Source organism: Nematolebias whitei, chromosome 5 (assembly GCF_014905685.2).
Source record: "Nematolebias whitei isolate Nwh7 chromosome 5, NemWhi1, whole genome shotgun sequence".
In the NCBI taxonomy this organism is placed as follows: domain Eukaryota; kingdom Metazoa; phylum Chordata; class Actinopteri; order Cyprinodontiformes; family Rivulidae; genus Nematolebias; species Nematolebias whitei.
The window spans coordinates 35657259-35669596 of NC_056502.1; the positions used below are offsets into that span (position 1 = coordinate 35657259).

General features: G+C 40.5%; 1 protein-coding gene across 1 annotated transcript; it reads left to right on the forward strand.

The window, feature by feature from the left end:
* Positions 1-2192: 2192 nt before the first annotated feature.
* On the forward strand, positions 2193-9578 carry LOC119410393 (2-iminobutanoate/2-iminopropanoate deaminase-like). The gene is made up of 6 exons (XM_037677305.1): positions 2193-2287; positions 4646-4751; positions 5093-5147; positions 5237-5305; positions 9266-9321; positions 9416-9578. The coding sequence occupies exons 1-6, from the start codon at positions 2193-2195 to the stop codon at positions 9473-9475; spliced, it is 441 nt and encodes a 146-aa protein (XP_037533233.1). The 3' UTR covers positions 9476-9578.
* The last annotated feature ends 2760 nt before the right edge of the window (positions 9579-12338 follow it).

Sequence of the window (12338 nt, forward strand, 5' to 3'; positions counted from 1 at the left end):
TGCCTGTAGCTGGACTCATCATTGTTTGTGATGCATCCCACCACCGCTGTATCATCTGCAAACTTTACAATGTGACAGCCTGGATGGGTAGCTGCACAATCATATGTGAGCAGAGTAAACAGGAGGGGGCTCAACACACATCCCTGAGGAGAGCCAGTGCTGAGGGTTATGGTGGAGGAGGAGAGGTTGTGGATCCTCACTAACTGTGGTCTGTTTGTTAAAAAGTCTAGTACCCAGTTGCAAATGGAGGGGCTTAGTCCTAGTGTGGATAGTTTGTCCATCAGGGTTTGGGGGATCATGGTGTTGAAGGCGGATGTGAAGTCCACAAAGAGCATACGGACGTAAGAGTTTTTCTTCTCCAGGTGGTTGAGCGCAGTGTGGACCACAGAGGAGATGGCATCTTCTGTTGATCAGTTCTCATGGTATGCATACTGATGAGGGTCCTCGTTGATGTTGATGGTAATTTTGATGTGAGTCATGACCAGTTTTTCGAAGCATTTAGCGACTATCGGGGTGAGGGCCACTGGCCGATAGTCATTCAGACCAGTCACCGTAGAGCTTTTTGGGACTGGGATGATGGTGGCAGCCTTCAGGCAGGTGGGAACTGTCTCCAGGGTAAGTGAGGTGTTAAAGATGTCTGCCAGCACCTCACAGAGCTGATCAGCACATTCCTTCAATACTTTTCCGGGGATGTTGTCTGGGCCAGTTGCTTTGTGTGGATTAATCCTCCTGAAGGTACTCCTTACTTCTGCTGAGGTCACACTGAGATGCTCTTCATCCGGTGGCGAGGTGAGTCTGGTGCTGGGTGGTCTGTTCGGGTCTTCAAAGCGTGCATAGAACTTGTTGAGGGCATCAGGCAGAGATGGGTCTTTGGGGCATTGTTCACTCCTTTACCAGAGATACATGAATTTTAAACAAAAAGTGATGACAACAATTGACAACAATGACAACAATAGATAATCAATGGATGCGTACAAATTATTGTTGTTTTTTAAACAGCAAACTCATTGTAAACACAAACAGTCAACAAAAAACTTTCTTTAAACTCTGTTTAAAAGCAGACAGACATGAGACAACTCAAACAGGTCAAGTGTGAAACCAGCTTATTTCCTCTGTTTTTCTTGCTTCCCCATCAGGTCTGTTCATCTGTAACACAGAAATCACATATGGGAAAATCAGCATAACGCCTGGTACAGATGAAAAACATGTAAAAATAGCTTTTACCTGAACTACAATCCATCATCGCTGTTTTCGTTTGCATCTGTCTCTGTGCTTCCAAATGTTCCTCCCACAGAGTACATGTGACTGTTAAAGTGCTCGAGCATCTCTTTGGTTGGAATGAAATCTTTGCAGCACAAACTGGCACCAGCCGCACCTGAACGTAATATCTGGTAACATCTGCCTGGACGTAACATCTGTGGAAGGGGCGTGTGAAGGGACAAACTACCTACCACTCGTCTTTTGCTTTCACTCGGGACAGAAAAACAAGCCCAAATAAGCGACTTAACGTTTAAAACAAGCCCAAAAAACCGAAACCCACGACTCACAAAATTTATAAGCGACTTTAGAAAAAAACAAGCCCAAAGTCGCTTATAATAAGCGTACTTGGCAACTATGGTAAAATTGTGTGTGTGTGTGGGGGGGGGGGGGGGGGGACCCAAGGTGTGGAGGCCCTACTGGACTGCTTAGTCCGGGGGCCTACCAGAGGTTAAGGGGCCCCGCAGGTCATGTCAGGGAAGGCATGGTGTATTTATTGACATATGTTGATTTATTTAATCCGATGTTTGACAGCTTTTTTTTATTTTGTGAGAAACGGAAAGAGCCATGGTGCGAGCACAGTGCCAGTTTTTGGATTTTGAACTTCACACTGTGGCATGTTGAATGGTTGAGCTATTAAAACCGACATCAAACCATGCTTTTAAGTCTTTAAGCATCTTATGTCACATGTAATCATTAAATAGTATTTGATGTAAAGTCCTGAATCAGTGGGTTTAAAACCTTTTTTAACCTCAGGGACCATCTCCAGGTACTAACATATTTATTATGCATTTACTGTATATTAAAACAAACTTTTTGCTCATAAACAGCACTAGAACTTTAAGAACACTTTGGAAGATTTTAAAATGACTACAAATTAGGAGCTTATTTTAAACCTTAGTCTGGAAAGTTCACAGTCATAGCAAAAGAAATCCATGCAGGGTTATAAAGTCATTTCCAAACAGTTTGAAGTCCATCATTCTACAGTGAGAAGGGTCATTAACAAGGAAAACATTCAGGGCTTGTTCCAGCAAATTCACCCCAAGGTCAGACCATGCGAAGTTAAGGAAAAATTGCAAGAGTTTCACTTTAGTCTCTACAGGAGTCTGAAAAGACTAAAAACTAAAGATTAAACAAGTATTGCTTTTTGGAAGATGCCAGGAGAAAGCCTTTTGGCAGTAAGACTTGGGTTTGAAGGCTGCAACTGAATGAACCACATGACTTTGTGAACAATGTCTCTGGACAGATTCAGTTCAGCACCAACTCACAACAGAAGTTGTCTCAGGGCACTGTACAGAAACATTCACATGCAGCAGACTCGTTGAATCGTCACTTTGTCACAGTCTCCCATTCTGAGCAAGCCCAAAGGCAAACGTGGAAAGGAAAAACTCCCTTTTAACAGGAAGAAACCTCCAGCAGAACCAGGCTCAGGACAAGCGACCATCTGCTTTGACCGGCTGGTTTGAGAGGACAGATTTGAGATCAAACCAAAGTATATTGTATATTTATCTTAATGTACAGCGTCAGAGACACCTCATACCAAATGTTTTCAAGTACGATGGTGGAGAGCTTGTTTTGAAGCCACAGGAGCAGGGCACCTCACTGAGCCCACTATAGCCTCTGTAGACCTACGAGCTCTAGAGTCAAATGTGAGACCGTCTGACTCTGACAGCTGAAGCTTGGACCAAACTGGGTCATGAAGCAGGACAAGGATCCCAAACACAGCAGCAAATCTGCAACAGGTTGACCAGTGATGCAGCGGTCCAGTCAAAGTCTAGACCTCAACCTGATCACAATGCTGTGGTGAGGCCTTGAAGCTGTGCAGAAACTGATGTCTGCCAACTTCTATGAACTGAAGCAAGGTTAAAACTCTACAACCACATGAGAGACTCAAATCATAAAGACGATAACTTCAAGGAATTATTGCTAAAGGTGGTACAAGCTGATGGATCCATCATTGGGTGTGCTTAGGTTTTCACACACCGCTTTTCCGTTTTGGCTTTGTTTGTGCTTAACACGATGCAGTGACAGAATTAACATTTAATTTTAGATTAAAAATAATTGAACCTTTTAAAAATCAGATCATCTGATCATTGGCCGTGTTGTAAAATCTAATAACTGAAAGAGGTTTTATTTTATTTTATTTTATTTTTTTCCTGACTGTAAATTCACAACAGCGGTTTAGGTTTGCCTAACGGGAGCGTGCCCGCCACTGCTGGGCCAATATAAACATTCTCTTTGTAAAGCAGTGCTTCATTTCTCCTCAGTAGTGTAGGAGTACATCATTTATAAGAATTTTATAGACTTTGGTGTTTAGTTATGTCTGTGTGTGTCTGTTATTGTGGTCACTTCATCAGTGACCTGTGTTCAGCAGTCTAACAGCTCGTGGGATGAAAGTGTTGCAGAACCTGGTGGTTCTGGTCTTCAGGGTGTGGTACCTCCTGCCAGAGGTCAACAGAGTAAACCGTCCATGTTGTGGATGAGAGTTGTCTCTTTTGATTCCATTGTCTCTGGTCAGACAGTGTCTGAGACCAGTGTCCTGGATGGAGGGGAGGGGTGACCTAATGATCTGCACCGAGGAGGTGCAGACGCTGCTGTGCTTTCTTCACGAGGGACCCATAGTGAAGATACCTCATGAACAACTGGATAGATTTTAATGAAACTCTCAAAACGGCATTATTCAACGTACAATTGCAACTTTTTAACCTTTACAGTCACCCTTTTTCAAAATGGCCTCCACTGTTGATGAAACTGGGCTAACACAAATAAAATTTTAACTCCACCAGTTTGATGGAGAAAGAACTACAAATGGAGGTGGTAGCTGAGAGTCATCCTTGACACACACTCCACATGCTGACAAATTGTGAGAGATCTTTATTTAAATTTCTGCAGTACACGTCTGTGCATGACATGCTTTAAGGAATGTTAGTTTTTATTGACTTTAATTATTTGTGCATTCTACAAAGGACCATGTCTACCACTGGATGTGACTTATTGTTTTAAAATAGCTTGTCTCCTTATACAGTAGATTAAATTTCAACTTTGGTGTTGTGGTTTCTCTGTGACAGTTCACGTACAGTTACAGCTAAATGTCAGGATGCATTCGCTTTAAATAACAGAGCAGAAACAAAATCGTATTCAAAGCAGAACAGTAATATATCATTAAAATCATGTCTGGGTCTAAAACATCACGTCTTCTAAACACTAGCACAGGATAACTTGTGTAACCAAAAATGATCAATGATTTATTGTTTATTTATTTTACTTCCTGCTGACTGTCTGCAGCAGCTTAAAGCACACGATGGGATAAAATATTTCACATTGTGGCTGACAGAAACAAGCCTTTATTTCAGTGCAGGTCACATTTGGTTTCTGTTGTGTCTTTAAGCCAAGCGGTGGTGGTTGATCGGACCATGTACATATCAGGACAGCTGGGGATGGATCCCATTAGTGGGCAGCTGGTGGATGGTGGGGTTCGGACCCAAACCAGACAGGTGACGCCTCGCAGACAACTTCCACCTGTCCATCATTCAACACACTGACCCACAACATCAGAAACTAATATGTAACTACATGTTTCCAATTACATGTTCTACCACTCTTATAAGCATCATTTTATGACTGGTTAATATGCTGTTCTGTTCATGTCTCATAGCCAAGGTGTGCAGTAAAAATGAAAAAAGAGCTGTGAGCTCAGGTGTTTTACGCTACAAACTTCAGGACCAGTCTGTTTATTGCAACACTCTTTCATTTAGTAGCTAAATCTATCATACTGATACTCCACGTGCATGAAAGGTGGTTCACTTTGTGTTGCTGACATGTCTGTATTTTTCAGGCTCTTGTGAATATGGGTGAAATTCTTCTTGCTGCTGGGTGCAGCTATGAGAATGGTGAGAATGGATTGTCTGACTCAAAAGGTTTTGTGTCTGTGTAGTTCACTTTGTTTGTGTTGCAGACATTTTACTGTGATTTCTTGCAGTTGTCAAAACTACTGTGCTGCTGGCCGACATGAACGATTTCTCAAATGTCAATGATGTTTACAAGCAGTGTAAGTATCATTCTGTACGGTGATGTACTTCAATCACTGCAGGCTTGTCTGTATTTATTATGGCCACCCACCAAGGTGAAAAAGTTTTTGCCAATGACTCTGTGTGTTATTTGTCTTAGCATTAGCAAAAAAATCTCATGAATAAGTGGATTAATTTTAATTAAACTCTTAGAAAGTAATTAATTGGATATCCTGATGCATGCTCAGTAATCCAGGTAGAAAAATCTAACAAAGTTAAGTCAGGTCCTCTGGACAGATTCTGACTGAAGTATTTTGGATAAAAGACGAAACGTTTCAACAAGAAGAATCCGTCCAGAGGATCTGAATTAACATTTTATAGATAATTAATTAGATGTACATCTACAACTAGGCCTGTCACGTTAACAAATTTTGCTGGGCGATTAATTGTCTCAGAAATTATTGTGATAAACGATAATATTGTTTGAAATTTGACAATAATTAGTAATTATTATCAAATTTAAGAAGAAATGTTAATTTGTTTTGAATGTAGTACATTTTTTAGACCACCAGATGGCAGTATAAGACTGTTTGAACCGAAGGATGGATAGTGAGGGAGTGAGCAGCGTATCTCTAAGAAAAATGGAAGAGAGGCCCCTTGACTCGTGTCTCTCCTTCCATTTTTTTCAGTTCTCAAAATGGTGGACGGTCGGTGTTTTTTTAACTCTTTAGCGTAGCGTTTTTCACACAAAGCTTTTAATTAAAAAAAATCAGTAAACAAGTTCCCAGCTTCTTTTTGAAGAGAAAAACAACTTTTTACACAAAGGCACGGGTTTCAACTGTGAATTTTGGAGTTTCAACAAGATGGAGGTTTTTTTTCCCCGAGGTCGGCCTATTAGCTTAGCTCGTAGCTTAGCTTTTCAGCTTAGCTGCTTTTAATGATCCAAAAACATGATTTTGGACAGTTAAAATGGATATTAAAGAGAAAAGAGAAAGGGAGGGGTCAGTGAAGAGCACCGGAGTTGAGCTTTTTATCATCCAGTGTCTTCAGTAGAAAGAGAGAGACATGAAGAAACGATAAAGCCGATAAATGAAAATGAGGTTGATAATTTTAATTTATCATGCAATTAATAGATTTGTTGTTTATCGCGACAGGCCTATCTACAACTGATTCATTTTTAGTCAACACAGTTCAAGATAGGCACCACAGCTGACATTAGAAAACACACAAAGTGACATTAACTCATACATTTTTGCAGATATTGAACTAAAATCGCTTTGGTTTGTCGCTGAGCATCATCCTCAGTACAAACTCAGAAAGTCACTTATTATGCTACACTTGGCTAAAACTTTGGCATTAACTTTTGCATCAACCACATCAGTTAACAAAATAACTCATTAACTGCGGGACGACTTGGGACAAAAATAATAACTGGGTGTATATTTGTCTTTAACTTTGGGAACCTAACTAATTCAACATGGCTGCTACAGCTAATTGACTTTAGCAATACAAAATGACAAACTCAGTCAATTTTACAGATTATGAAGCTAAATTTGGTGTGGCAGTGGCTGATAGTCATCTTATACACACTCTAGCAGCTTACGTGACATCTAGCAGTATGACATGAGATAACACAAGGTTTGACTAAAATGGCTAAAATCTCTTCTCAACTTAGTTGATTTAAACTCAAAACTAGAAAGTTCCTGAAGAAACTTTGATGGGGACTGTCACGTTGTGACCATTGTGGAATGATGATTTGACAGTACTGTGTGCTTGGCATTGCTCTCAGCTACCACCACACCAAATTTCAGGTGAATAGCTCTAAAAGCAGCTGAGTTTTATCCATTTGAAATTAGAAATTGTTGTTTGGATGAAGGACGAAATCTCTCAGCAAAAAAAGAAACCGTCCAGATGACCTCACTGAACATTATGGGATTTTTACCTGGATTATTGAACATGAACTTTGGTCATTTGAAATTAGCTTTTGCACCCTTCTTGCATTTTTAGATTTGAATTCAGAATGTGTTGTGCATTGCAGTCAGCTACCACCACACCAAACTTCAGCTCATTATCCTTTAAAATAGCTGTTGTGTTTTTTCCCTTTTTGCTAAGGCGGCCATCTTGGATTATTAATTTGCATTAGGAATGTATAACAACTCGCTCTCAGCTACAGAACAAATTTCAGCTCAATATCTCAAAGATTTCCTTGAGTTATAGTCAATTTTGAGTTTTCAGAGGTAGCTGTGGCAGCCATCTTGAACCAAAAGGGCTCCAAAAGTTAATCAGTGTTTTGTTCAGAGACCCTCCCACTCTTGGTCATGTGACCTCACTGGACAGTTAGAAGCTGTTCAGAGTTCAATGAGAAAAATGGCATCTTTGTTTGCAAATGATGTTGCCATGGTAACTCAAAAGGCTAATAAAAGTAATGGCACACATCACGGTGCCGAGCCGGTTGTTTTGATATAACATTAGTGGGGGTACACGTTGCCGTTTGGGCCACATTAAAGTTAATAGAAGGGTAAGAACCTTTTCAGGTGGATAACAACAGGTGGCTGCCACTAGCTTGAAAGGTGATTGGTGATATTAATTTCATCTGGGATTGCTGGCGTCCAGTTAACCACTGGGTGTCAGCACAACCCAGACAACCTGTGTTTAAGTTCATAGCACCTGACTTTCACTTTTTTCTTCTTTTTGTTAAGAAATGTCTTCAAAATCGCTAGATTTTCTCTTTTGTATTTATCTGATGTTTTCAGAGTCATAGTTCATACACTCTATATATTTATGCACTTATTGTAATCATCTTTTTACTAAATCAGCCATTCACTGCCCTGTTTTTGTTAGGCAGCTCTTTGAGGTGAACAATAAAGACACTTGTGACTAAATATTGGTAACGAGTAATTTTTCAAGAGCCCAACATGCATAAAATAAGAGTCAAGAAACTCAGCAGCTTTGATAAAAGATGAGCCCACAGACTGTTGAAATGTGCCGAGTCATTTAGCTGAGTGAAATCTGACCTGTTGCTCCCAATAGATGAAGCTTAATAGATGACAATATATCACCACTGACGTTCTACCGATGACATAAAGCCCTCCTGCCGCTCCCCCTCCTATTAATTTCATGGTCATTTAAGAAGTGGTACACCCACTGGGGCTTTTTTCTACATCCTTTGTAGAAGGAGCACCCTGGAAGAGAGGAGACTGCAGGTGGTGTCAGGGGAGTCTGTGCTGTAGGCAGCACTGGAGGATGACCCTGATAATTAAGAACAAGTGAGTAAAGCTAGAGGTGGAATGGTGGAAGTTGAAGAAGGAAGAATTTTGTGTAGCGTTCAGGGACAGGCTGGTTGGGAAGAGTTACCAGATGGCTGAGAAAGTACAGCGGAAATGATGAGGTGACTGCTGGGAAGGTGTTTGTGTTTCCTCTGGAGAGAGGAAAGAATACAAGGAGACTTGGTGGTAAAATGAAGTGCAGAAAGGAGGAAGAGGCTGGCTAAAAAAAAACAATAGAGATAAAAGTTAGTACGAAGGCTAGGCCTACGACAAGGGGAGAGGTAGAAAATGAAAATATTTTTAGTGAATCTAGAATGTGAGTTTGGATACTAAAGAAGGAGAAAAGCCTGAGGTTGAATCTCACTGAGCTGACTGTTGGAGACTACTTGGTGACTCAAACTTCACTCAGAAATGTGGAATAATGTGCAAGTTTTCCTTTGCTGTCTCACTGAATCATGAGTATTTGCGACCAAAGTCCAAACCTCAACTGGAACAGTAAGCCATGTTTTGTGTGGCTAGTTTTAAAAACTATGGCTCATTTTTATGTGAGCGACTTACAAAACTGTACTACAGGCAGTGCACGTTATTTTGTAGCCCACCTCCAACCATACTGCACCAACAGTGGGAGCTGCCCTCACATTTATAATTTAATGGACTTGAACCATATTGTCTGAATAAGTTCATATCCATATGTTTAAATGTGTGTTGGAGCCTTAACTGAACTTTCTCCTCCAGTTTTCACCACTAACTTCCCAGCCAGAGCTGCTTATCAGGTCGCTGCCCTCCCTAGAGTGAGTGCCTCACACACACCTTTGATCTTTTCTGCTGATTCTGTGACGATTTTTATAAAAACTAAAAGTTGTCATCTGTGTTTTGTGTCTTCAGGGTGGACTCGTTGAAATCGAAGCAGTTGCTGTGTTGGGCCCTCTGACTGAATGCACTTAGAACGGAGTAACCTGAAGTACGTGTTGCTTGAGGCGGCATGCAAAGACCAATCAAACAATCTTTACAAACTGTTCTAGTTTACTCCAAATGTATTTCGTTTTAAAGACCATTTTGTGATTTATTTCTCTTGTACTCATGTAGTGGGTAACAGCAGGCTAGCAGCACTCAGGCTTGGAGCACTTTCTATTCTCATTAACATTGATGAGACATGTTTGAAGACAACACTGCATTTTCAACTCCCGCTGCTCACATTTCTTCCACAATAGCTGCTGGTATCTCATCTTGTTTGTGGGCTTAAATTACTTGATCTGCCTTTAGAGCCTCCAGAAGAACCCATGACAGTCTGTGTATCTTCTGCCTAATGGTCTGAAATAACTCATTAATAAATGTTTATATGTCTTTTACCTATGAATTTCTTTTTTAATATTGACTAAACACTTGTGGTGTTTGGCCTTGTGTTCCTCAATAGAAATACGCTCATGTTTATTGAACACAAGTCAGCGTAGGTTAAAATCCATAATATGCTTATGAGTAGATCATTTGAAAGGAACATGAGAGGTTTATAAATGTCTGTTGCTAAAATATCATGTAACAAGTGTTAATGAAACCTTCAGAAAATAATCACTGGATGCCCATCTACAGCTGATTAGCTTTTGAAGTCCTATTTGAAGATGGACACTAGAGCCCACTGAGCTGAGGAAACACAGTAATTGCTACAATTCAGCAGATGTTGTGTACTAGCTGGGAGTATTTCACAACATAACTGCTCATTGTATAACAGCTTTGTGTAAAACCTTGTCAATAATTGTTTGTCAACCCTGTCACTGTCATGAAACTAGTGATATTATTCCAACATTTTTCAGTCAGGTCATCTGGACAGTTTCTTTTTTTGTGCTGAAACGTGATAGTGAAACTAGTGATATTATTATTATTGTTTTTTTTTTTTACTGCTTACTTCTTCAAGGGTCACCATTAGCAAAGTCGTATGAAGACATGGGTATTGTTTTTGCGCTGGATGCTCTTCCAGATGCAGCCACAGACCGAGCTACCACAGGAGGGCTGACGTTTTGAGGTGGGCCAGGGGAGCAGATGGGGGTGGGGTGAATGAAGGAGTCAGATGTGGGTGATTTCACCCTTCACACCCAAATTTTAATTTAATGGTCGGAGGAATTTGAAACTGACCTCTCGATCAGTCTCGCTCTCTCTAACCTCTGCACCACCGCTTCCCCTAAAATAGTGAAAAGTGAAAATTTGTGTAACTCCCATTTTCAACTGATTAACATTTGAAGTCACCATTTATAAGAAATGGCTTTTCTCATGAGACACAACCTTGACCTGTGGGAGAGAGAAAAGGCAAAAACTACACAGACACACAAAACCAATAAATTAAATATTAACATATATGGGGGGAGGGGGGGTCACATAAAATGTAACACAATTTGTAAAAATATGTGGGTTAGTGATTCAGGAAATGGTCCGCCACACTAATAGTTTTGCTCAGGAGCCACCACTGCACATGAGGTGCATGGGTTAAATGCATTCTTGAAGGAATGCTAGGTGTTTAAGAAGTAGAATCTGTTACTAAACATTTGGGTCAGATGTAAAAGAGGAATAGTTTAATATATCCTACACATCACAACACTCCGTAGCCTAATTCATTTTATCTGATCCTCCTTTTAAATTTCTTTCTACATACCTACCTACCATAACCTGAATGAAGTTAAAAAGATATAGAATAAATATGGACTATTTCGGATCATGTTGTATGTTCAGATCCAGACTCACAAATGGGTGATGGCTAAACAACAGGATGTTGTGATGGTTGATAAACTACAGAAGGAGGAGGTGGGGTTAAGTGACTGTAACATCAGACAGGATGAACACATGAAGCTTGAGAAATATCAAGGACTGAAAGAGAAAGTGTTTAGCGTATATCTTAGATCCTTGTATACTGTATCTTTTTATATTTTATTTTATTTTTTTTTACTATTTTTTGGGTGTAACTGGGACCTTGGGTTTCATTCCACCTCATGTACCACATGTTATGCAAATTACAACAAAGAACCTTGAACCTACTACAAACCGGATTCCAAAAAAGTTGGGACACTAAACAAATTGTGAATAAAAACTGAATGCAATGATGTGGAGATGGCAAATGTCAATATTTTATTCGTAATATAACATAGATGACAGATCAAAAGTTTAATCTGAGTAAATGTAACATTTAACAAGGGAATGTAACAAGGGAGGCAGCACGGTGGCGCAACTGGTAGAGCTGCTGCCTCTCAGCGAGCAGGTCCTTGGTTCAAACCCCGGTCTAGGGACCTTTCTGGGTGGAGTTTGCATGTTCTCTCCGTGCATGCGTGGGTTTTCTCCGGGTGCTCCGGTTTCCTCCCACAGTCCAAAAACATGCATATTAGGCTGATTGGTAACTCTAAATTGTCCCTAGGTGTGAGTGAGAGAGTGAATGGTTGTTTGTCTCTATGTGGCCCTGCGATGGACTTGCGACCCGTCCAGGGTGTACCCCGCCCCTCGCACAGTGATTGCTGGACATGGGCATCAGTGACCCCCGTGACCCAAAATGGAACAAACGGGTAAAGATAATGGATGGATGGATGTAACAAGGGAAAAAATGTTGATTCAAAATTTCACAGTGTCAACAAATCCCAAAAAAGTTGGGACAAGTAGCAATAAGTGGCTGGAAAAAGGAAATTGAGCATATAAGGAACAGCTGGAAGACCAATTAACACTAATTAGGTCAATTGACAACATGATTGGGTATAAAAAGAGCTTCTCAGAGTGTCAGTGTCTCTCGGAAGCCAAGACGGTAAGAGGATCACAAATTCCACCATTGTTGCACAGA

Coding starts and splice junctions, on each gene's coding strand:
- LOC119410393 (XM_037677305.1), top strand. CDS start 2,193: ATGCAGGGTTATAAAGTCATTTCCAAACAGTTTGAAGTCCATCATTCT. Junction 4,752..5,092: donor TTCGGACCCAAACCAGACAG/GTGACGCCTCGC, acceptor TGTATTTTTCAG/GCTCTTGTGAATATGGGTGA. Junction 9,322..9,415: donor AGGTCGCTGCCCTCCCTAGA/GTGAGTGCCTCA, acceptor TTGTGTCTTCAG/GGTGGACTCGTTGAAATCGA.